Source organism: Callospermophilus lateralis, chromosome 5 (assembly GCF_048772815.1).
Source record: "Callospermophilus lateralis isolate mCalLat2 chromosome 5, mCalLat2.hap1, whole genome shotgun sequence".
NCBI lineage: Eukaryota > Metazoa > Chordata > Mammalia > Rodentia > Sciuridae > Callospermophilus > Callospermophilus lateralis.
In genome coordinates this window covers 164,620,051-164,646,304 of record NC_135309.1, presented here as the reverse complement: position 1 = coordinate 164,646,304, position 26,254 = coordinate 164,620,051, and the positions used below count along the sequence as shown (strand labels likewise).

The following is a 26,254-nucleotide window of genomic DNA, read 5'->3' as shown; positions in this document are numbered from 1 at the left end:
CAGCCACAGGGGCCATCAAACCACGTCCCCAGGAGCTCAGCCACAGGGTCATCACACCACGTCCCAGGAGCTCAGCCACAGGGGCCATCACACCACTTCCCCAGGAGCTCAGCCACAGGGTCATCACACCATGTCCCAGGAGCTCAGCCACAGGGCCATGACACCAGGTCCCCAGGAGCTCAGCCACAGGGTCATCACACCACGTCCCAGGAGCTCAGCCACAGCGGCCATCACACCACGTCCCAGGAGCTCAGCCACAGCGGCCATCACACCACGTCCCAGGAGCTCAGCCACAGGGGCCATCACACCACGTCCCCAGGAGCTCAGCCACAGGGTCATCACACCACGTCCCAGGAGCTCAGCCACAGGGCCATGACACCAGGTCCCCAGGAGCTCAGCCACAGGGTCATCACACCACGTCCCAGGAGCTCAGCCACAGCGGCCATCACACCACGTCCCAGGAGCTCAGCCACAGGGTCATCACACCAGGTCCCCAGGAGCTCAGCCACAGGGGCCATCACACCGCGTCCCCAGGAGCTCAGCCACAGAGTCATCACACCACGTCCCAGGAGCTCAGCCACAGGGGCCATCACACCACGTCCCCAGGAGCTCAGCCACAGGGTCATCACACCACGTCCCAGGAGCTCAGCCACAGGGCCATGACACCAGGTCCCCAGGAGCTCAGCCACAGGGTCATCACACCACGTCCCAGGAGCTCAGCCACAGGGCCATGACACCAGGTCCCCAGGAGCTCAGCCACAGGGTCATCACACCACGTCCCAGGAGCTCAGCCACAGCGGCCATCACACCACGTCCCAGGAGCTCAGCCACAGGGTCATCACACCAGGTCCCCAGGAGCTCAGCCACAGCGGCCATCACACCACGTCCCCAGGAGCTCAGCCACAGCAGCCATCACACCACGTCCCAGGAGCTCAGCCACAGGGTCATCACACCAGGTACCCAGGAGCTCAGCCACAGTGGCCATCACACCATGTCCCAGGAGCTCAGCCACAGGGTCATCACACCATGTCCCCAGGATCTCAGCCACAGGGTCATCACACCACGTCCCAGGAGCTCAGCCACAGGGTCATCACACCAGGTCCCCAGAAGCTCAGCCACAGGGGCCATGACACCAGGTCCCCAGGAGCTCAGCCACAGGGTCATCACACCACGTCCCAGGAGCTCAGCCACAGGGGCCATCACACCACGTCCCCAGGAGCTCAGCCACAGGGTCATCACACCACGTCCCAGGAGTTCAGCCACAGGGCCATGACACCAGGTCCCCAGGAGCTCAGCCACAGAGTCATCACACCACGTCCCAGGAGCTCAGCCACAGCGGCCATCACACCACGTCCCAGGAGCTCAGCCACAGCGGCCATCACACCACGTCCCAGGAGCTCAGCCACAGGGGCCATCACACCACGTCCCCAGGAGCTCAGCCACAGGGTCATCACACCACGTCCCAGGAGCTCAGCCACAGGGCCATGACACCAGGTCCCCAGGAGCTCAGCCACAGGGTCATCACACCACGTCCCAGGAGCTCAGCCACAGCGGCCATCACACCACGTCCCAGGAGCTCAGCCACAGCGGCCATCACACCACGTCCCTGGAGCTCAGCCACATGGTCATCACACCAGGTCCCCAGGAGCTCAGCCACAGCGGCCATCACACCACGTCCCAGGAGCTCAGCCACAGCAGCCATCACACTACGTCCCAGGAGCTCAGCCACAGGGTCATCACACCAGGTCCCCAGGAGCTCAGCCACAGTGGCCATCACACCACGTCCCAGGAGCTCAGCCACAGGGTCATCACACCATGTCCCCAGGATCTCAGCCACAGGGTCATCACACCACGTCCCAGGAGCTCAGCCACAGGGTCATCACACCACGTCCCCAGGATCTCAGCCACAGGGGCCATCACACCACGTCCCCAGGATCTCAGCCACAGGGTCATCACACCACGTCCCCAGGAGCTCAGCCACAGGGTCATCACACCACGTTCCCAGGATCTCAGCCACAGGGGCCATCACACCACGTCCACAGGATCTCAGCCACAGGGTCATCACACCACGTCCCCAGGAGCTCAGCCACAGGGGCCATCACACCACGTCCCCAGGATCTCAGCCACAGGGTCATCACACCACGTCCCCAGGAGCTCAGCCACAGGGTCATCACACCACGTCCCCAGGATCTCAGCCACAGGGTCATCACACCACCTCCCCAGGAGCTCAGCCACAGGGTCATCACACCACGTCCCCAGGATCTCAGCCACAGGGTCATCACACCACGTCCCTAGGAGCTCAGCCACAGGGGCCATCACACCACGTCCCCAGGATCTCAGCCACAGGGGCCATCACACCACGTCCCCAGGATCTCAGCCACAGGGTCATCACACCACGTCCCCAGGAGCTCAGCCACAGGGGCCATCACACCACGTCCCAGGAGCTCAGCCACAGGGTCATCACACCACGTCCCCAGGAGCTCAGCCACAGGGTCATCACACCACGTCCCCAGGATCTCAACCACAGGGGCCATCACACCACGTCCACAGGATCTCAGCCACAGGGTCATCACACCAGGTCCCCAGGAGCTCAGCCACAGGGTCATCACACCAGGTCCCCAGGAGCTCAGCCACAGCGGCCATCACACCACGTCCCAGGATCTCAGCCACAGGGCCATCACACCACGTCCCCAGGATCTCAGCCACAGCGGCCATCACACCACATTCCCAGGAGCTCAGCCACAGGGCCATCACACCACGTCCCCAGGATCTCAGCCACAGTGGTCATCACACCACGTCACAGGAGCTCAGTCACAGGGTCATCACACCATGTCCCCAGGATCTCAGCCACAGGGTCATCACACCACGTCCCAGGAGCTCAGCCACAGGGTCATCACACCACGTCCCAGGAGCTCAGCCACAGGGTCATCACACCAGGTCCCCAGGAGCTCAGCCACAGGGTCATCACACCAGGTCCCAGGAGCTCAGCCACAGGGTCATCACACCACGTCCCAGGATCTCAGCCACAGGGTCATCACACCACGTCCCCAGGATCTCAGCCACAGGGGCCATCACACCACGTCCCCAGGAGCTCAGCCACAGCGGCCATCACACCACGTCCCCAGGATCTCAGCCACAGGGTCATCACACCACGTCCCAGGAGCTCAGCCACAGGGTCATCACACCACGCCCCCAGGAGCTCAGCCACAGCGGCCATCACACCACGTCCCCAGGAGCTCAGCCACAGGGTCATCACACCACGCCCCCAGGAGCTCAGCCACAGCGGCCATCACACCACGTCCCAGGAGCTCAGCCACAGGGTCATCACACCACGTCCCCAGGATCTCAGCCACAGGGTCATCACACCACGTCCCCAGGATCTCAGCCACAGGGTCATCATACCACGTCCCCAGGAGCTCAGCCACAGGGTCATCACACCACGTCCCCAGGATCTCAGCCACAGGGTCATCACACCATGTCCCCAGGATCTCAGCCACAGGGTCATCACACCATGTCCCCAGGAGCTCAGCCACAGGGTCATCACACCAGGTCCCAGAGCAGCTCAGCCACAGGGTCATCACACCAGGTCCCGGAGCAGCTCAGCCACAGCGGCCACAGAAAGGCCTGTTTTGCTCCTTGCTGAGGTGTTCAAGTGGAGATCTCTCTTTCCGGGTCTAGGCTCAGAGCCTCCACTGTGAGGACGCTCCTTGCTGAGGTGTTCAAGTGGAGATCTCTCTTTCCGGGTCTAGACTCAGAGCCTCCACTGTGAGGACGCTCCTTGCTGAGGTGTTCAAGTGGAGATCTCTCTTTCCGGGTCTAGACTCAGAGCCTGCACTGTGAGGACGCTCCTTGCTGAGGTGTTCAAGTGGAGATCTCTCTTTCCGGGTCTAGACTCAGAGCCTGCACTGTGAGGACGCTCCTTGCTGAGGTGTTCAAGTGGAGATCTCTCTTTCCGGGTCTAGGCTCAGAGCCTCCACTGTGAGGACGCTCGTGCAACACAAACACCATGGCACTGTTTCTGCTCAGCTCTGACCCAGCTGTCAGGGCAGCATGGCGCTGTGCCTCTCCCCTTCTGGCCTGGTGCCTAGCTGCACAGGGAGCCTACTGTCTGCTCAGAGCGGAACCCACCCTCGGCTTGGCGTGCCTGCCATGCGGGGAACAGGAGTGTGACGCTCAGTGCTCTGGCCAGCATCTCGAGGCAGTCTGTGGACAGGTCCAGATGGAGCTGCACCCCTGGTTCTGAGGCTCAGTCCCTGTGCTGGGTGAGGCCTGTGGGGGATCTCTGGTGTGTCTGTGTGCCCTCCAGACCTCTCTGGTGTGGAACATGAATTAGGAAGTTCCAGGGTCACCCCGTTGCATGGCTGGGTGTGTCGATGATCCCGTCTCATTTCCAATGTGGCATGACGACGGAGCCCCCTGCTTGTCTTACGTCACAAGCTGCTCAAGGTTTAGAGCACACTGCTCTGGCCCATCCTAGCCTGTCTTCCATTTACATAACGTCGTCACGCAGACCGCCGCCACCGCGGTTTGGTCACCACCGTCCTGGTGGTCCATGGACCACCTCACCTGTGCCACCACAGCCATCTTAGCCGGTGCACTCCATGATGTCTACATGACACTGGCCTGTTGATGTTTCTCAGAGCGAGTCCCTGACAGGCTCATGGGACTCTGTCACGGTTCAGATATGAAGTGTCCCCGAAATCTCAGCTAGGAGACAGTGCAAGGGTGGTCAGAGAACACCATGTTCCATGAACCTTCTGGTGTTCCTGTTAGTTTTCTTCCTTCTCTTATGCTTAGATTTCTTGAGCTTCTTATGTTTACACTTTTATATTTTTCATCATATCTGAAAAATGTTCAGACATTATTTCTTAAAATATCTTCCTCTGCCTCCTTCTCGCCTCTGTTAAGAGGGTTTCCAGTTCCATGGCTGGGCCTCTGAAAGCCCTGTGTGCCCACTGAGGCGCTCTTCTTGGGTTTTATTTTGGATGCAGGGTCTCCCTGTGTTGCTCAGCCTGGCCTCGAATTCCTCAAGCAACCCTCTTGCCTCAGCCTCCCAAGTAACTGGGACACAGTGTGCACCAAACCCAGCAACACAGTATTTGGAATATTTCATGGGGAAAAGAGAAAAAAAATAGGCACTCCACATAAAAGAAAATCCAAACAGTCCATAAGAATAAGAAAGGGCATTCAATGCCATCAGTCACTGGGAAAACGAAAACTAAAATCTCAAATACACCCTGTCCCGGGGCTGGGGCTCAGTGACAGAGTGCTCGCCTAGCATGCGTGAGGCACTGGGTTCAATCCTCAGCTCCACATAAAAATAAAAAAATGAAATAGAGATATTGTGCCCACCTATAACTAAAAAATGTGTGTGTGTGTGTGTGTGTGTGTATAAAATTTTTTTTAAACCCTGTCTCAGAGCAGCTAAAATCACAAACCCCTGTGGTGATAGTGTGACCCAAATGGGCTCCATTCTTGTGGACGTGCAAATCGGGCAGTCCTTTAACAGATGGCCTGGAAGCACCCGTGAGGTCTGAGCACATGTGCTCTGGTCTATGCAGAGGTAAGCAGACATGTTCCTGATGGCCGCCCACATGGGAAGCCTGGAGCCCTCCTGGGAGGGTCAGCCTTGGCCTACTCATGCCGGAACACTGTGTGGAACAGAACGGCAGGGCAGGGGGCACTGCCGATCCCTGGGCCACATCCCTGTGTCCGCGTGTCCCGCACTGGCACAGAGACCTCTGCTCATCTCAGTGCCCACAGGACAGCACCCTGGGCTTCCTCGGACCTCTGCCACCTAGGCCCTGTGCCTGCTGCGCTTCACTGGCCAATGCAGCAGACAGGCCTCGGTGTCCTCCCCAAGGCCTGATGACCACCAGGGTGGCTCTACGGGGCAGAGGGCCCTCGTGCTGCTCCGGCTGCTCTGCTCTTCGTGGGTGAGGACAGCAGCGAGGCAGAGGGTACCTTCTGAGCAGCGGCAGCCTCCAGAGGGGACCACCCGCCCTGGATCAGAACCCACCTGCCCTGCGGCCCTGGTCCGTCTCCACGAGGCTGCCTGTCTACAGACACAGCTGTCAAGGAGCCCGTGCTCTCCAAGGCTGACTGTTCAGAGAGCTTCTTTCCTGAGAGTGCCAGTCCCAGCCTGTGCAGAAACTGGTGAAATAGCCAAATGTGGGCACAGGGCACCAAACTCCAGCAGAGGGGTCAGACATCATCTCTGAGGGATTCGAACCAGCCTCCCAAGGTGCCAGCGGGGTGTTCATGACAACCATGATCATTACTAACTGTCCAAGGACAGTCAGCTCTGGCACAAAAGCAGAAGCCAGCAGCATGCAAGCCGCATCTTGAAGCCCAAGGACCTCTGACCCCTTCTCTAAACCTTTCCACACAGACCTGCTTGAAGGAGGGAAAGCGGCACCCCAGGCCCTGCCCACACCACACCCCAGGGCCCATAGTGCCCCCTTGAGAGCAGCCGGATGGGCTCTTGGTGCAGTGCAGGACTGACAGCATGGCAAAGAGCCGCCCTGCAGCGATGCCAACTAAGCCTGGCATGGGGCTGAAGTCAGGGTGGTCCTCAGGCCAAGCTGGCTCCTCTGCTCACAGTGATCCTGATGCCCCCACCCCCACTGTGTGCTGGTTGCCCTGGCCTAGGAAGCACCCCCTCTGCCCCAGGGGTCTCTGAAACCCACAGGCATGGAAGAGTCCCTGGGGTGGCAGAGCCTGGGTGTGTGGTGGAGGGTGCTGGAGCCCCTGTGGCTCCCTACACATTCCTGGTGCCACCACCCCACAGGAGCTCTGGCCTGCCTGTGGTGCAGGCTCCTGCCCAGCCCTCTCCCAGGGGGCTCTTCCCCTTGCCTCCCACCCACCTTGGGTCTCACAAGTCCCCAACTCCAGGTGCCTTGTGCATAAAGCCCATAAAGCCCCATAAAGCCCCATAAAGCCCCAGGGAACGGCTCCCCAGGGAGCGGATTAAGAGATTGCATTCACATTGGCACTGACAGGAACAGAGATCCCTGAAAACCAAGCTGCACTTCCTTCAAGCCAGGCGGGGAGGTTTCCATCACCTAGTTACCACCTGCGGATTGAGCATCTACCTTTGCCTGGGTGAGGGGGACCCACAGGTGCCCCACTCAGAGCTGGCCTCTGGGGTGCTGAGCCTGTGAGCACTGGCTAGCTCGCCCACAGGGACAGCTACAGGCCACGGTTCAGGATGGAGCTGCGGCTGAACTCCCACAGCTTAAGCACCTGCCAGGACATTTCTTGATGGACTGCAGGACCCTCACCTAAGAAACTCCAGAGTCCAAGGCTGCCGGAGGCGCTGCCTCCTTCCGAAGCATAAATTCATCTACCTCGAATCAGTTCTGAGACAGAGTCAAACTTAAGTATCTGAAATGCTTTTCATGTTGATGCTGGTCAGGAAAATCGTCACAGCCAGAGAAATTTATTTTAAAATAGAAACATACATACATTAAGCTTTAAACAATCAAATTTTAAACAAAAGGGAAAAAGGAGCTGTTTGGTCCAGAGTCCAGAGGAGTGAGTCCCCAGATGCAGGTGAATTCACACAGGAGCACTTAGAAACAACTGGGACGGGATCACTACCCTCCCTGCCTGGGGACTCTCCTGTGCCGACGGCTGCATGTGGCCACCAGTGCTGGCTGCTGCGACCGTGTGTGGCACCTGTTCTTGTCGGGGGGACGCAGTTAGTGCTTCTGGCCCCTTCCAGATGGAAGTGGAGCTTAGAAGATGCTGGAGACGTTCAGAGGGATTTGGCAATGCAGAAGGCATATCTAGAAAGTCCCAGCTTCCAGGACACCCACTGGTGGCCACGTCCTGTCTCGTGTGGCAGCCTCAGGGCCCAGGGCAGGGCTCAGTCTGCGTGGGGTTTCCGCTGGGGCTGCTCCTCATAGGACTCTCCGAACTCGTTCATTCTGCTCTTATCCACAGGATAAAGCCTGCAATAACAGACAGCGGGCACTTGCCAGGGAGCCCAGGCACTGCTCTGCCCTCAAAGCACAGGCCTCTGGCACTGCTCTCCAGCGAGCTGCCTCAGGCAGCCAGGAAGCAGAGTCACCAGGGGCCTACTGCCTGGGCACTGGGCTGCCTCCACCCTTCGCTGAAGTACTTCCATGTCAGCAAAGAGCCCAGCTGACCAGAAGAGGATGGTAGTCCTGGAGCAGGACAGGCCACAGACCGCCTTGTAGTGACCTGTGGAAACTACATATACAGCAAAAGGCCAGCAGTGAGCGCTCAGGGACATTGTCGTCCATCCCCAGCTCCAGTCCAGCTCTACACACTCTGCAAGTGGTCACTTCCTCTCATCCCAAACCCCGGGGACGTTGACAGCACTGTCCTGGTTAGGGTGAAGACAGGCAGGGAGGACACAGTGCTGGCGACCTAACACGCAGTGTGAAGACCACCACACGTTCCCACTTTAACTGATCCACTTCCCCTGAGCCCGGGGTACTGACTGAACTCAGTTTGCGGGTTTTCCTGAGGGCTCAAGGGAAAGGGGGAGGTGTTAGCGGCTCCTGGGGCAGTGTACATGGACCCGGCAGCCACCCAAGGGCCCTGCTGGCGGAAGCAGAAAGTCCCCACTGCGTCTGCGTCTGGGCTCACAGCGCTCCACCTTCAGCTGTGAGGAGCCAGTGGCGGGTGGTGCCCAGAGTCCGCAGGGCAGCTCGGTGGTGGTGGGCTGCATGCTGCACTCTCCCAGACACCCAGGCGTGCACACCCTGAGGAGGGGCTGGAGCAGGAACCTGGAGGGCTGGGGAAGCCTGGAGGCGGTTTAGAGGTTCTGAAGCCTGGCAGTGTCACTGCAGAGCAAATTGTCCCAGAGAAGCCCCTTCCTTGCCCAGTGCCCAGGGAGGGGAAGATACAGCCTGTGTCGTCACTGATCTCTGTGGAGGTCCGAGGCACAGCCTCTGCAGAGGCAAAGCTGCTGCAGGAAACCCCAGATCCTGGGCGGTGCAGGGGCAGGGGCAGCGTCTGCACAGAGGCCAGGTGCCCAGGATGGGGGGGCCAGGGGTGAGCATCTGCATCTCAGTGTCCAGAAGTTGTCCTGGGCCAACTGGGTCATCAGTGTGGTTTAGTCTTAGGCCCTGGTGGTTGGTGCTTCTGTGTGTGGCCAGTGCCCAGGAGGAGTGCTTCAAGAGAGCCACTGCCCATTACCTGCAGGTACATGGCCCAGCAGCCCAAAGCCTGCCCGAAGCTGGAGACCCCTGTTCTCTAACCGCCTATCAAACACTTCATTAAAAAAATTTTTTTTTTTAAATTTAAGTTTTTTTGTCTTAATTGTAGATGGACACAATACCTTTATTTATCTCTCTCTGTGTGGTGCTGAGCATCAAACCCAGTGCCTCACACATGCTAGGCAAGTGCTCTACGCTGAGCCACAAGCCCAGCCACGGGACCAGGATAAGCCCTGGTGGGAGGCGCCATCTCTGTGCTTGGCTCCACATGTAAATCAGGACAAGATGCTTCAAGGGGTGCTAAAGAGACACTCAGGACAGAACCCAGGGCTGCTACACCCTCAAGATGAAGAGGGGAGCGATCCCTGGCCTTGCCCATCACTGGCACTGGAGCCCTAGCACAGGCGAGCAGGAAAACGACCTGTAACCCCTCCTGCAAAGGCACAAGGGCCTCCAGCCAGGAGAGGCCTGCCGTGCCGGCTCACTCACCACCGCTGGTAGAGGTACACCAGGAACACCACGTCGTCCCTAAAGCAGGCCAGCCGGTGGGACGTGGGCATGGTGATGATGAAGGCAAAGACGTCGTCGATGAAGGTGTTGAAAGCCTGTAGGGCCGGACGGGGGAGAGGCTGACACCAGGGCTGGAATCCCATCACTTCCTGTGCCCTGCCAGTCAAGGGGCCTGTCGCTGTGACGCTTGTGGCACACTCAGAGGCAGAAACCAGCCAGTGCAACCACGCTGCAGCCTAGAGCCCAGGAACCCGTGTGCCCCACCCCCTGGCTCTCCACATCTGGAACCCAAGACTGCTGGACACGGAGCACACCCTCTGGAGCCGGCCCTTCTTGGGATCTGACTTGGTCACCCAGCTCCACCCACCCTGCTCCCAGAACCCCCGCAGGCTGCCCAGAAGGCTGCGGGCCGACATCCACCTGTTCTAACAATGCTGCCGAGACGGAGCACAGCCTTTCACTCAACAAAGCTCCCCTTCCCAGGACAGTGAGAGCTGCGGTCCTCAGTTATGGGTGGCTCACAAAGGCGACTTCTTGACATAGCCCACAGGCGGGACAGCAGCCAAGCACCTGGGGCAGGTAGGCCCTGTCCACACACGCTGGGGGGTGCAGACGCAGCACTTGCCTTGTAGGTGAAGGCCTTCCAGGGAAGATGCGCCACAGACTTCATCTGCAACAGAGAGACGACCAAGGTCAGTCAGGGGCAGCAGAAGACAGCCCTACGTAGAGGATGCAGGCAGGCCTCACCTTGTAGTTCACAAAGAGCTGGGGCAGCATGAAGAGGAAGCCGAAAGCGTAGACGCCTGTGGGAACAGAGGTGAGCTCAGAGGGTCCGCACCCCTTATGCCCACTGTGCCCAGAGAGCCTGTCAGCCAGGTGACAGATACGCACCTGCTGGCTGGCAAACTTGCCAAAAGCCAAGCAAGATGCTCTGGACTGGTGGCCCTGAAATTCTGCCCACAGGGACCAAGCAAATGCAGGTGAGGACAAGGCCCCGTGGGGCCCAAAACCTGGGAGCATGGCAGGCAAAGTGCCCTGCAAGGAATCCCAGCTGCAACTGGGGCTGGTTGGGGGCAGGCAGGATGCACATGGCAGCCCCCGAGACAGGAGGACCACCCCTGAGCTTGGCGCAGCACACGGGCTGCATGGTATTGGTGCTCTGGACGCCTGCTTTCTCATTTCCACACAGAAGGGACAACAGGCCATCTGCTTGAGGTTGCTAGTCCAGGGGAGCCGTGACGCCCAACTTAGGCACAGCAGAGCACTGGCCGCTGCACAGTTGCCTGAACAGATGTGGTGCCTGTCACACTGGGTCACAGGCAGGAGCAAGAAAAGTAGCACCTGCTATAAATATTGTTATTGGAATGGGAAACAGGAACTCACCATTCACAAAGCTGTTGATTAGCCAAGAATACCAACTGCAAGAGAAAGGAAGGATCGTGACCGGCAGGAAAGCCCAACTTCCTGTGCCACAGAAAGTGTGGCTACTTGACAAAAAAAACACTTTCCTTGACAACCCTCTCGTAAATACCCAAACGTGTGTGGGCATCTGTGATAAGTGGGATGGTTCAAGAGGCAGTACCAGGCCCTGCTGACCCAGGGAGGCCAAGCGCTCCTACGTGTTCCACATCAAGTCCTAACCCTTCCTAGGAGCCTGGTCAGACCAAAGGGTCTCTGCAAACAAAACTCTCTTCACCCAAATGCAGGCTTAGGTGTAGGAGAGGCCACTCTGCATATCCCATTCCTACAAGACTTCCAGGGCCTGCACAACAAGCTGCCCACTCAGAGCTCTGCACACACCGTCCCTGGCCAGGGTCTCACCATGGTCCCACCCCACTTGGCCCAGCCCCTCTGCAAGCTCACATCCAGCAAAGCAGCTGTGTGGCTGGTTTGGGGAACTCCCAAACCATCCCACCTCTGCCCTCAACAGCGCTGCTATAGCAGGGAATGTCTGCACTTCCTGGACTGGAAGGTACAGCTGTGCCCACTGCCTGGGGTGTAGGAGCCAGGGACGCCTCAGCCTTGCAGCCCAGGCTGTGTCTGCATTTCTAGGACCCGCTCCCCATGAGCACTCAGGACCCTGCGGGGGGGCGGGGGGTCTTCACATCCCCACATTACAGAGGAGAGGAGGCCAGAGCCGACTGGCCCAGCACTGGGAATGGACAGGAAGCTTGCCACCAGGCACATTGCTCTCAGCCCAGGACTGAGTGCAGGTTGTCTGGCAAGGAAGTACAGCACCCACCTTTTGTACTTGATGTTCAGGAGTGAGTAGACGGCGCCCCCAATGCAGAGGGGGTATAGCAGGTACGACAGGTACTTCATGGCCTGTAAGGGACAAAGGAAACTCCCAGTGACCAAGCCATGCCTCGGATGCCTCTGTGGACATGTCATCACAACTTTAGGGCAGAGGATCCACTGATTGGCAATGGTGGGTACGCGTTACCATGCCTCTGCCAATACCACAGGACCTGTGACCCCAAGCGGTCCTGAGCAGAGCCTCCTGGTTCTGATGCAGGACCAACGCACAGACCCACGGAGGACTGTGAGAACCAGGAAGGCGTCCAGAATCCTGAGAGCCCTGCTGAGGCTGCTGGCGACGTGACACAGTCTTGTCACCAAATGTCTTTTTCTGAATTGAGCTCTTATAACTTCTATAAAAATTGAAATGTATGCTGGTGAATATTAAAACAGAAAACTAAAACCGTTTCTGTGCAGAAATGCCCGTTAGATCTGCCACCCCCAGCTCCCCAGCAGCCATGCGAAACGAGCTGCTAGTGGGACAGCTGGGAAGGTACCTGCAAGGGCTGGGAGCTGGGTAGTTCCTGTGAGGCCCTCCTTCCCCGGTTAGAAATGCAGACCCTCCCAGGAGACCACTCCCCACAGGTCAGTTCATGAGGGCCCCACTGCCCAGGGTTACAGACCGTCTGCCAGGCATGTGAATGCCCTGCCGAGCCCTCGGGCTTACCTGCGTATCATATTCCTCGGTCTTCCTCTCAGAGTCACTGTAGGTGCCAAACTGTTGAAAGTCAAATACAACACATTACCCGACTCAGCAAGGACGTCTGGCACAGGCCAGAATGGAGCCGTGAAAGGTCTCATGGCCACGGCACACCCTCAATCCAGCCAGTGAGCCTCAACAGCACAAAAGACCCCAGTCCAGGCTGATGGGGACAGGACTGGGACTGCATGCATGGCTGGCTCTGCCTCAGGCTGGCCCGGACTGTGCAGGCCACCTTTGGAGCTTCTTGGCTGCTTCCCACTCCTAGAGCTGCTGAGTTCACTGACACTCTAGCCAGGGAGGGTGGAGAAGCCACTGGCTACATGGGAGACATCAGCCCGTCTCAGCCTGGAGCAGGGCCATGTGATTTCTGAGGGCCAAGGCAGTCAAGGTCCACCACAGAGCACAGTGCCATCAGCACAGACTTCACTCATGCACCACGTCCCCAGGAGACTGGTCAATATCTGGCCTGGGTCTGGGCAGCATGGGAATGCATGACAACCGGGAACACACGAGCATCTGAGCCCTGCAGACCATGTCCCTTCCTGCAGGCTTGCTCAGGGATGGAGGTGTAGCCCTGCTTTTAACGAGGCTGACACTAAGTTTCCTGACCAAGGAATCTTTAGGGAAGAAAACAAGCAACTCATGCAGAAGCCAACCTGAGCCCTGCCCAGGAGGCCATCAGCTGGGGTCTGAGTGCCCACCCCATGACAACCTGTCTTCCGAGAGCTGAGCTCTGATGGGCACGTAACCCACAGAAGCCAGCCTGCTGAGCGTGAGGAGCAGGGAGGGAGCAGAGGAGGCGATCTGGGGCAGCCAGCCAGCTGGGGACCTCACCTGGAACTCAGGCCTCAAGCCTTTCCAGGCCACCGTCATCTTCAAGGCCTTTTTCACTTTCCAAAGCTGTGGGGAGAAAAGGAAATGCTGCCCACTCACAATCCTGAGACGCCAGAGTGAACATGCGGGAGCGCAACAGGATGGGACCTGGCGCTCATGGTGCAGCTTCTCAGCCCACCCCACCTCTGCCTGCCTGCAGCTCCCCTCCCTCCCTCTCTCACGGGCTCTGCATCTGTACTTGGGGGCCGTCTGCCAGGTGGACCCACAGCCACTGCGAAGCCGACTAAGGAAGATGCCACTTGAGCCTGTCCTTGAACCTCCCTGGCCACATTCCCTCCTGGACACCCTTACTACAACCTGGGCCAACATCACTTACTGAGGTCAGGCCCAGCATGTCGGGGTGGGCTTCCACATGTGACGGGGTGGTAACTGCCCATGAAGCTCTGGTGTCTTGGAGGCTATGACCCTTCAGCAAGTATCTGCAGCCACATGAGCCAGGCCCACAGGGGGCTGCCGACTCTGACGGCCTGGCTTCTCAAAACAGGGCCACCTGGGTCTTCTCCCTGTGCCCAGCCCAGCAACTTTTTCACGGCCCCTTCCCACAGAGCTCCCTCTACTGACCAACAGGGCTAAACCACAGGTGACCCACACTTGAGCTACTCTCCACATGGCCATCCTGTCTCAAATCCCACCAAACCACAAACTCCTTGAGGCCACACGCATGTCTTGCAGCTCATCAAGTATGCTGACACAGTCCTGCCTGACGGATGTCACTGTACAAGTCTGTGCCAGAGACGGCCTTCCCTGCACTTCGCCGCACTGCCCCAGCCCAGGCATTTCTACAACACACGGCCTGCTTGGGCGAGCCCGCTAGTCCTCAGGGCAGGTGTGCGGGTCCTTGGAGAGCCTTGTGGGTCAGAATCAGGCGCCTGACCATACACTGAAGTCTGTGGGCCTCACACAAGCCCCAGCGTCCGCCCAGAGCCAAGCGGTGCCAGACTCACCTCGATGGCGGCCCCGAGGCCTGCTGGGACCAGCACCAGCAGGCTTGTCTGCTCGTCCAGCAGGAACAGGAAGATGACCACGGTGCTGAAGCAGCGCCACAGTACTGGGGACACGGTAGCTACAGTAAGGCAGTGCCAAGCCCACTGGCACAGACCCTGCTTGTCACCCACCCGCCCATACAGCTTTGAATGCCCCCCTCGTCCAGGTAGCTTGGCAGCCAAGCTCCTGCCCAGGGTGCAGAAGGCCCTAGGCTCCACCCCAGCGACACGCGTGCGGCACACCCGTGACTCACAGAAAGAAAACCAACAGTGCACAATTACTCCATTCTGGGAAACATTCTAACAAGATTTCTAGAGGGGCTGGGGCTGTGGCTCAGTGGCAGAGCGCTTGCCTCGCACGTGTGAGGCACTGGGTTTGATCTTCAGCACCACACGAAAATCAATAAAAGAAAGGTAAAAAAAATTTACTGGAGGCCACAGAACTACACACCAGCTAGGTGCACGTGTGAGTGACATCTGCAGCATAGGCGTGAGTGCGACAGGGTGTGAGACCAGAGCCCAGGACTGGGATGCTCACTCTCTCTTGCACCCCACTTCACTCTCTGCTTTCTGTGACAAGTTTGTTTCTCTGACAAAGCTGTATTTTCTCCTTCATAAGTGGTGCTATGAAAACAACTCTAGCCCTTCCGTGGCTGCCGACACCCTGGACAGGGCCACAGCCACCCTGGGCTCAACAGAATGCCCCTCCTTCCCAGGAGATTCAGTGACTGTGTAGGGCTATCCGGGTACTCATGAGGAAAAACCCTACCTTTTATGTTTGGAAAAAAGAAAAAACCTGCTGTTTATGTTTGAGAGACTTGCTTTAGTCTGATTCCGGCAGCCACACCCAACTCCTGGAAGGTCAGACATGATGCTGCTCACCAAGGTGGGGTGTAAGGTTCTGGCCCCACATCCACACCCAGAAGCAACCAGAAGTCCAGGAGACTCGTCCTCTGCCAGCCCAAGATCAGACCCGGCTCCCTGCCTCTGGCCTCAGTGGCCCTCTCTTCTGTGGTATTCCCAGGTTTCCTAGATGCTCAATGACCACTGAGACACTGCCAGGGTTTGGGCTGCCTGATCTAAGAGGCATCTCAGCCAACCAGACAAGCACTGTCATGGGCGTGAGCTGCAGGCCTCATGGGAGCAGAGTGTGCCCGTGAGCAGGTGGACCCGCTCCTGGCCTACCTGCTTTGGTGGACATTCCAATCATGCTCTTCTTTTTCTTCCAGAAACTGATGTCATTTTTAAATGCCAGGAAATCAAAGAGCAGCTGCAAAGAACAGACGGGAGTCACCTGCACCGAGTTGCCCCTTCAGCCCCTGCACTGGGCAGCCTGTAGGACCCTGGGCCCAAGCTTCGGGCTGAACAAGACACGCCTGTGCCCTGCAGAAACCACCCACACTGGCTCCATGTACCCGAGCCAAGGAACCTCGAAGGGGGCTTCACCACAGCATTTGGCAAACATGGGTCTGAGTCAAATGGCGGGGAGCATGTCTAGGCATTGTGGTGCCTCCTCTCCTATGCTGAAGTCTGGGGTGCCCAGGGGTGAGGCCAGCTGGAGTCCTTGCTATTCTGGCCACCACCATTACCCAGGAAAGTGGCCCTTGGTCTGTGCAGAAAACACCAGCTTGTTCTCAGCCACTGACTCTTTAATAAAAGTGACATTTACTTTCTCATCTTGGCTTAGAAGTTCTGGCTTGGCTGGCACTCAGAGGTACCTCCTTGTCCTCTATCCCAACTGAGACTGCCCCATGGCATGGCTTTCTGGCAGCTCTCAGACTCCCTGTACAAAACCCGACTACAGGCACAGAACGAAATTGTAAACCTGAAAATCATAACCCATGACTATGTGGTGAAAAATGCTACTTTACAAGGTCACTAACTAACCCTACTAATACAGGCACTGCTCAAAGCATTTTGACATTTCTTTTGCAAAATGTCTCCAAAGCAGCTAACGCCCAGCATCCCTCAGGCTGCGGACACCAACACTTGGGCATGCTGACTGCTGGCTGACATAAGAGGTGGCCATGGGCTGGGCAGTGCCCACGAGCACCTCCCCTTCTCTGTCACTCCCCAACAAGCACCAGGTGACGACTCACATGAAATGCAGCAACAAAGAAGGTCAAGGCCAAAAAATACAAGTTGGTGTCTACAAAAATCCCCTTCACTTCATCAGCGTCCTTCTCAGAAAACCCTGTAGGGAAGAAACGCACCATGATACAAACGCACCCCCCCAGCCAGTAAGGCAGCTCACACAACCCCACCTTGGCAGTGCGAGTGCCTCTGGAACAATGGCACTCAAAACACTGGGTCCTGAACAACCCAGGTCACTTTCAACGTGGTGAGAAGGTGCTGGCCAGTTCTGGCAGCAAGGACACAGAGTGAGCCACACCAGGAAGGGTGAGGCAGCGCTGCACTGGGGCAGCTGCAGGATGCCCACAAATCCTCCATGGATACTCGGAGCCAAAGCAGGGCTCCCACCACCAAACACCCCAGCCCGACCCAGCCAGCCCAGGACCCACAGGCACCCACCGAACTGTTGCAGGGAATAGACGGCATCTTGCATGTGGATCCAGAAGCGTAGCCGCCCCAGCGAGATCTTGTCATAGGACACAGTGAGTGGCAGCTCTGTGGTGGAGCGGTTTATGACCTGCCACCGAGAGGTTCACAGATGAGCACCCACCCGACTGTGATCAAGGGCATTGCTGTGAGCCTCCAGGAGCACCTGAGTTGTGCACACCATCACCACAGCTGACGCCCCTGATAATCCTTACCTCCTGTCCCCGCACAGCTAGGGCTGTGACACATGGGGATTCTGGGCCACCTCTTACATCTCATTAGCTGCAGCTGGTCCTGCAGGAGCACCTGCTCCAGAGCTTGCTCCTCATCCTGGGCCTTCAGTGCACACAGGAGTCTTTCCCAGGCCTGTCCTAAGGCAGCACAGGTGCCCGCCACGCTGCCTGCTCACAGCTCCTCCCAATGCAGTGATCCTGTTCTCTCCACTCCCTAAGCCCTAAGCCCAGGTGTGCTCCTATCCACACCCCAGGAGTCCTGAGAGCCTCCTGGCACGGCCCGCCCATTCCACAAGCACTTCCTGTCTTTCTGAGCCACACAAGCTCCAATGCCTTGGATGGGATTCACCACCAGCATCTATCAGGAGCCCACTAGGCTCGAAGCTGAGCTGCAGAACAGGCATGAGCACCACCCAAGGGGCCTTAGTCCTGTCCTAAAAGAGCCCAAGATGCATAGGGAAACTCTAAGCCTAGACCTTGGCTGTGTGGGATGGTGGAAGCTATAGGAAATGGAGCACTTGAGCCATACCTGCAGCATGCACAGCTGTGACCACATGCACACAAGCACCACACTATCTGATGTACCTGCCCCACACCTGTGCACTCTGGCGCAGCAGCCAGAAGCTGGGCATTTCAGAGCACAGGCACCTTCTGCAAGTGTGTGGCAAGCCTCTAGCTCCCTCAAGCTATCAGACCTGTCCCAGGGATGCCACGGGCTGCAGCACCCGATAGGCTTAGCTGCCCTCCCAGGATGGCATTCCTTTGAGAAGTGGCTCATGTGAGATGCAGAAAATGACATGAAAGAGTGCTGCGGTGGAGACCAGCTGCTTGCACACCTGTTCTCCTGTCCCACAACACGTAACACGGGACTACTGTAATATGACCAACCATTACAACACGAGTGTGCTGCTGATGCTGGTCCTCTACCTAGATGGACCTGAGAACAGACATGAGGGCATCGCCTGTAGCAATGCAGTCACCAGGCATTGCTTTCCAAAGGCCTCTGAGGAGACAGCACCACTGGGCCATGACAGGTGACCACAGGCCGCCCTCATGGTTTACAAAGTACTACCTGTGTTTCAGCAGAAACCAAGTCTGGGAAAGGTGGGATGAGAACCAATCAGATCTGCTTGCTAGCACATCTGCCCCCCAGCCCCAGCCTTCATGACATGGAGGCAGTCAGCACCCCAGGGAGCAGAGGACACTGCCTTGGGACCTTAGTGTCTGAGCAAAGCCAAACAGAGGGCCTGACATCTTGAGCTGCAGCTAGCAGCAGAATCCAGGCGGGGTCAGGACACACTGTGGCAAGCCACCCACTTTTCAAGCCTCAGCACCCTCATCTGTGCAAGGGAAGGGCTCACTCCAGTTACTGAAGCCTTGCGTGGCAACCGTCTCTGGCTCCTATCTAGTGCTCATGAGCAATGGCTACAGTCCCAGGAGAGGCTGGCAGGGCAGCTCACTCACAATCCCAGCCCCATGTTCTAACCCTGAGTAACTTCACTGTGAATCAGGACTATGGCACGCAGCTCCTGGTGGCAGGACTGTTAGAGGTGCGGGCAGCCTTGGATGGAGGGAGCAGTTATTCCCCTATCACCAAAGGCTGGCTATGTTTTTTTTCCCATCCTCAAAACAAACTTGTTGTCTTTGGGAGAAGAGTGCCCTTACTGCCTGTTATGACGGGCACCAGGTCCACCAGCAGCCATTTCTCCATCTCCAAGGGCACCTGTCTTGCCCACAGCCACCACAGTAGTAGTGGCTTCCTCCCAGGTGGACACTCCTCTGGCCAGGCTGCAGGACCAGCCCTGGGGAGGAGAGTCTGGCAGATGCTTCTGAATGAAACCAGGCCTCATGTGAAGAACAGACACAGCTTTTCAAACAGACTTCTGAGTGCTACCACCTAAACCCTTAACAAAAGGCCTCACCAGTGAGCCAGGATGCCCAAGGGACCCAGTGCCAGCCACCAGCAAGCCAGGTCCCGAGTGCTTCACCCCAGCACATGCTCTGGACCCGGGACCCAGGTCTTGCCTGGTTCCCTGGTGGATCATGCACAGCGGCTGTGAGGCAAGAAGAGAGCAGGGCTCACCATCAGATCCTTTACCCGGTTGCTCAGCTGGTCGATGAACAGGATGGGGAGGTAGTGCACGGTCTTTCCCAGCTGGACCCTGGTGGTGGAGAGTGTCCTGGTCAGTGTGGGTATCTGCACCCTGGGGACCAGGCTCCCTGAGGTTCCCCCATGCATCACTGGCCTTCAATGTACCCTCACTGAAACTCCAAGATACAGCTTTTTCAAACAGAAGCAGATGCTAAGGGGGTAGGATGATAGTGACAGCCACATGGTAAGCCCCATGAGGCCACTAATGGTGGGAACTAATGGGGACAGTCACACACAGGCCAAGGACCACTTGGTGTGATGACACGGTGACCCCATGAGGCAGAAGGAGAGAGATGACACCTGTGTGCTAGGGGACCTGGAAGGAGACGACCCACGCCTGTGCTGGGCTGCCATGCGGGGAGGCTGACAGCTACAGGGGCTTTGCGTCAGGCGACCCTCTCTGCGAACCAGGTACACAAATGACGTGTTCAAAGATACGACAAGTCTTGAAGAGCATAAAAGCCCTATGACTACCGTACGGCCATTACTTACGAGAACAGTGGACCCACACAGCTCAGCCCCTCAGATGCCCCCTGTGGCCCCCAGTGCAAGTGAGAGCTAGCTGACCAAAGCAAGCGACACCCAAGTCACAGCTGCAGGTGAATTTTTAATAAGTTTGAACTAGCTGAGAAACAAAGCCTGTGCAACTCCCAGCCAGCAGGTGCATAAGTGCACAAAGCCAGGGACACAGGGCAGTCGGCCCTCACTGCTGCTTCCCATCTCAACCCAAGGGTACCTCTGCAGAGGGCAACGGCAGAGGGAGCCAGCTGGGATCTCCCCTCGCCCCATCCTTTTGGGCAATCCTGATCAAGTGACCTCCAAGAGCTGGGCAAGGAGCTAGGGGTGGAAGGCAGCATCAATGACACTGCACAGGGACAGGGGCAGCCCACTCCCCATTGCGGGGGTCCCTGCTTACGGTCTGTTCAGCAGCAATTTCCTTCACCAGGTCCCACGCAACACTTACATCTTCATGTACCGGTGCACGTCAGCAGGCAGGGAAGAGCCATCAAAGACAAAGTCATCCACCATCACGTTCAGCGTCAGCCTGGGTCTCCAGTGAGAGACAGGCTCGTCCAGGGCACTTGACGGCTTCCTCTCGGATTCGATCTGTTGCTAAAGTGAGAGAAACAGAGGCCAGGCTGAGGCAGGCCCAGGGCAGCTGGGTAGTCAGTGTCTCCACCCCAAGAGTAGTTGTCCAGACTGGCACAATCGGAAGGAGAACCCAGTGGGGGGCCTGTGGACCATGGACTGCTCTGACCATACCCTTCCTCCTTCCCAATGGTCATGCAGTCAAGGATCCCAGTGACTCCACCTTTGGGGTCCTCGGCTAAGCGGGGCCACTCCTGATGGGACAGATCCTGTGGGGGCAGACCCAGCTGCAGTGTAGGTCTGCAGGTAACACGGTCCTGTGGGCTTCAAGGACATTGCGAAGGAGAAGCTGCCAAGCCAACAGGAGCTGTCTGAAGATGTGCTGAGGATCAGCAACTACTCTAAATACAACTCAGAAGGAAACTGAGCCATGGGAACATCGTAACTTTATCTCAGACCCAACTAATAAATTCACGAAGCATAAATTCATCTTATTTCTTTCCAAACAATAGCAGACCCATAACATTTTATGTTGAAAATGGTCTTCCAAGTTTTAACGGCCTATATTCATTCAGCATTCGCTATAGAATTCCCAAGGCCACTCCATACCCATCACTCATGGACTCCCGAAGATGCCCCAAGAGGGCTACCATCCCCATGAGTAGGACATGAAGGTTCTGCATATAAGGTCAAGAACAAAGCAGGAAGGGCTTTCGAACCTTGCCCTTCACCCTGAGATGCTCCGTCTCTCTGTGCCTGGACACCCCCATAGCCGTTTCCTAACAGATGCTGTCTTTCTTTTTTTGTGAGTCGTCTCTCCTCTACTCAACAGAAGCCTGTGTGTCACACTTCCCATGCTGTATCCCTGGCCTTATCAGTTATCAGGTGGGTGATATCTAGTTTTTCTTGGCATATATGGCTTTCTACAGGTGAAAAAATGTAACTTGTGCCTGTACTTTTCCCATAGTTTTGAATTATAAGCTTAACATATATGTCTGGTCCCATAAGCAGCATAATTTGAATAGAACCATAAATGGTGACTCCTGAAGACAGAGGTATAGGCAAGCTCTGAAAGATGGCCTCCCAAACCCCCAGTGGGAGGGGACACAGGGGGCCCATGGCCTAAGAGGGACTCTGAGTAAAGGATATTAGGGATCACTTCCACTGCATGTCCTCAGTTTGATATAAAATTTATCTGAAAACCCGAGGAAACGAAACGATTCAGATGAAAGACCATTTACGTATAGTGCTTTACTTTCCAACAGTCACCACGGCTCTAGATGGAAGCTGCTCTGCAGACTCAGGTGCACACACACTGAGCAGGAGGTACAGGCTTGCGTCAGTCATCCGTGAAGACCCTCACCTGTGCAGCTGACTCCCCAGTGAGCAGGTTGACTTCTTCTGGCTTGGGGATCATGTATGTAGTCAGAGGACTGACCAGGTGAACCTGCTTCCCGTCATGCCAAGGCAGAATCCCAGCGTGATGCAGGAAAATATAGGCATACAGTGTCCCATTATTTCTTGTTTTCTTCGGTACAGAAACATTAACTGTCCTGGAACAAAACAAATGGTCATTTCAAATCTGTGTGTTGCTGTGTTTACACTCACATGGAGCCTACTCAGATGCCTTTAGAGATAATGTGTTTCACATCAACTAATTTTGTTTCAGAACTACTGAAAACGAAACTCACCTGCTCCTGACTTAACTGAGCCCTGAATGCAGACGTGTCCTGAGCATTTTGAAAAGCGTGGGCGGCTACTACTGAAGGTGAACGAGCTGGCACTCTCTACCTCCATTTCATGAGGCTCAGAAAGGACAGTAACTCACTTGAGAGGCCAGGTGGCAACAGACCAGCTGATTTCTACAGCCCTCTAAGATAACATGACTCCAGAGTCACAGAGGCAAAGTCCAGGCCCGGTCTCACAAACCAAGTACAATAACCACAAATCTAGAAGTGCTTCTTTGGCACTATAAGGAAAGCTCAGAAATATTTCATGTGGGTAGTTATTTGGTTTTGCTGCATTTTTTGAAGAAGAGATTAGTCATAAGACGGACTTTCAGGCCTCTTATCAGCTCTGACTCTCAAGCCAGATGGAGATCTCACTGGCGGTGTGCTTCCCTGGCCTTGGCCCAGGTGCCCGGCTCTTCACCTGCATATCACAGCTCAAACACCACACTGGACTCCATGAAACCCACACATACTACTTATCACAATAGAGCTTCCTGGTTTCTTTTACAAATCTTGGGGCCAAAGTTCTAAGTAATTCCTGTTATTAGAAGAAATACAGGAACAGAGGATGCCTTGCTACCATGTCAACAAAAGATCTCTACCAGGACATCTCTGAGTGGCTTTCCTGACAGTGGGCTGGGCTTTATGCCCCTCCTCCACAGGGACATTTCAGGTGAATGCACATTTCTGAGCAAAGCTCAGACGAGGCGATGGGAGTCTGTTTCAGACTCTTCTCCTTTTGCCAGGCTCAGAAATTAAAACCCTCACTACCTGCCTTTGATAATTGGCACAATGGCAGTGTCCATATCTGTGAAACTAAACCCAACACAGACATGTCCTGAGTGTTTTAAAAAGTGGGCAGCTCCAACTGAAGGTGAAGGAGCCGGCACTTCCTGCCTCTGCTTCACAAGGCTCAGGGAGGTCTGTAACTCGCCTGAGGTGGTGGGCTACATACAGGTGACAGCATGTGGGCCTGACCTATGATGGTCTTCTTCACACGAAACCCTCCAGCTATCTGATGACGCTGGCTGGTTAGAAAACATCCATTACCTTCTAGGTGGTGCAGATAAGAATGGCAGAATCTTAGAAGCAAATCATTTTAAAAGTTACAACATAAAAGTTGGACTTTTACGTCTGTACTATGTATCAATTGCTAGACTGCATGTTAAATTTAAAAACCTCCTCTGTATAGGTGGACAGTTTCACTGACTTAGGGTCACTTAGATTCCTGTACAGCTCTTTCCTCCACCCTGTCTCTTTTCCCTACTTCCACTAGGTGGACACCTGCTCCTCTGGAGACTCCCCTGACTGCTGCTCACTGCATTAGACATGGGATAAGTTCCATCTGCTAGTTTTGGTTTAAATGTTTACTTGTGTTCCATAGTTTTGAAGATAACAGCAAGACTGTGTTTCTGAGTCAGTCTCATTATGCACACAACACCAACCCCTGCAGCATCTGTCCCACACACCTTTCAAACTTGGACTCCACATCAAAGTCTTCCACATTCAAGACCAGGTCCACATTGTTTTCTGCACCAAGGCTGGACCTTGTGGTGGTGTAAACACTCAGCTGGAAAAGGGTGACAAGAAAGTTAGTCTGTAGAGCCCTTGGCAAAAAACATAACTGAGCTGCGGAGAGCAGGCAATCTGACAGGTTACCTCCTAGAAGACAGAACTCCTGCCTGGTCAGGGTGCAAGTGCAGAATGTGTCTTTGTAAAGAAAATAATGTCAATGCCCAAGAGTGGCTGGAGACCCACAGGCTAGGAGACCCACAGACTAGGGGTACAGGGTGTCTGAGTGGGGTGACACCAGGAGCACCACTTGGAGCCCATCTGCAGGACAGCAGGCACCGGCACCAGCGACCGGGGGCGGCACATGGAGACCCCGAAAGGACAGGCCAGGAAGGAGCTCCACTCCGGCTCTCAATGGGGCTCCACCAGGGCACCGGGTTGTGACACCAGGGTCAGGGCCTGGAGCCCGCACCCACCACGGCGGGACACTGGGACAATCCGGAGGGGCCCCGCCCGGCCCGGCTCACCTGCAGCTTGGGCCGCCGCGCCAGGTAGGGCTGGATGCAGTTGGCGTCGCCGGCGCACGGGCGGGTGTAGACGATGCCGTACATGACCCAGCAGGTGTGCACTACGTACACCACGAACACGCCCACCACCAGGCTGGTGAAGGAGCTGCGGCCGCTCCACATGGCGCCGCCGCCCGCGGCCCGAGCGCGCCGCCCCGCCGTCCCCGCAGCCGGCCGCCGCTCACGGGAGAGCCGCCGCGCGCCGTCGCCACTATCGCGGGGGAACGAACGCGCCGCGCGCGGGCCTCCGGCCGCCCCGCATACTCCCGCCGCCCACACCTGGCGCCGCAGGATTCGCCGGCCGCCGCTTCCGGGCTCTGCGCCGCTGCCGGAAGTGGACGCGCGCGCGGCCCCCTGGGAGCGGGGACTCGGCCGCTGCCGGCGCTCGCACGCGCGTCCGCACGTCGGGGGCGCGTCGGGGACGTCACTCACCTGCGCCGGCCTCCCGGCGTGCCCCGGGGTCCAGGCGCTGGCTGGTGCGCGGGGCCGGGACTGTTTGGCCGTGAGGTCCTCGGACTACGGCCTGGGGGACGGGGACGGCGGCCGAGGCGGGGACCTGGGGCCAGCCTTTCAGGCTGACCCTCACGACGTGCAGAGCGTGGCGCGAGGACACTGGAAGGAGGCCACACCGGAGGCTGCTGCTGACCTCGCGGACCTTCTCTGCGTCCGAGATTCTATCAGGAAGTTAAGAAAGAGCCGGACGCGGAGGTCACGCCTGGGAGCCCAGCGACTCGGGAGGCTGAGGCAGGAGGATCCCAAGTTCAAGGCCAGCCTGGCAACTCAGACCCTGTCTCGAAATAAAAAGGGCCAGGAGGTGTCTCAGTGGTAGAGCGCCCCGGGTTCGGTCCCCAGGCCCCAGACAGGGGACCGAGGTCAGTCGCCCGAGTTGTTGAGTGCGGGCGGCGGTTAACGATGTTGGGGACGAAAATAAGAATGGCTGCAGTGTGGCCTGAAGAAGAGCAGAGATCCCTTCTGAGCCGTGGGGGATCCTCTGACAGGCAGTTGGCCACACAGACCTGGTGTCGGGGGCAGAGGCTCCAAGGAGAACGCTTTTCCAGAATCTAATGATATTTTGCAGTTGAGAAAAACTAGAGTGGCCCGCAGAATTTATAGCATCCTGGTTTTTTTTTTTTTTTTTAAATCAATCTCCAACCTCAGGATTTACCTCGTTCCTGTTCATATTCCGCAAGGCATGGCTTCTTTTTGTGATGAAGCCTGGATCCTGCTTACGCTCCACAGAGGGTGGCTTAGTGTCTAGCTGATCTTTGTTGTCCCAATTTGCAAATCTATTGTGCACCCAAATAAACTGTGCTTCATTTTAACCTCCTTCGTGGTTTCTGGGTTTATAACACAAACCCAGCATGGAGATAGGCAAAGACAGAATTCCTAGAGTGAAACAGCTAGAGCTGGCTGGCAGGCCCACAGCAGTGGTCAGCAGAGGTCCTCTAGGAGAGGGAAGCTGGGGCTCCCATTCTCCAAGGCTTGATGGCTCTCTGAGTGGGTGGGAGAAGGATTGCTATGGAAGGCTGCCAAACCCTGTAGAGCTGTGATGTTTGCATCAGTGTTGTCATGGTGTCTAGCTGAACTCTGGGTCCCCATCCTTCCCTTAGTCAGCCTCACTGCTCAGCAGACCTGTTAAAAAAAACTGCAGACTCTTAGTACGCATGTACATCCATCCTGAGCAGGCTCACAAGCAAGGTGGCCATGCTAATGTCTGCAGGCCACCTTTTGCCTGTAAGGCATCCTGCCTGCTCCCTAGGTGTAAGTGGGGGCCCTTATGGGTAAAGATGTGCCCCAACTGTGACCCCCATCAGCCATGACTCTGCTGCAGGCA

General features: G+C 56.7%; 1 protein-coding gene across 1 annotated transcript; it reads right to left on the bottom strand.

Moving 5' to 3' along the window:
* Nucleotides 1-7,425: 7,425 nt before the first annotated feature.
* On the bottom strand, nucleotides 7,426-24,739 carry Clptm1l (CLPTM1 like). The gene is made up of 17 exons (XM_077109492.1): nucleotides 24,382-24,739; nucleotides 23,812-23,912; nucleotides 21,976-22,165; nucleotides 20,488-20,636; nucleotides 19,455-19,533; nucleotides 17,112-17,229; nucleotides 16,679-16,773; nucleotides 15,765-15,849; nucleotides 14,541-14,644; nucleotides 13,537-13,602; nucleotides 12,667-12,717; nucleotides 11,944-12,026; nucleotides 11,085-11,119; nucleotides 10,449-10,504; nucleotides 10,327-10,371; nucleotides 9,681-9,796; nucleotides 7,426-7,955 (listed from the first exon to the last, which is right to left on the bottom strand). Exons 1-17 carry the CDS (start codon nucleotides 24,541-24,543, stop codon nucleotides 7,871-7,873), a joined length of 1,620 nt encoding a protein of 539 aa, XP_076965607.1. The 5' UTR covers nucleotides 24,544-24,739; the 3' UTR covers nucleotides 7,426-7,870.
* Nucleotides 24,740-26,254: the final 1,515 nt, after the last annotated feature.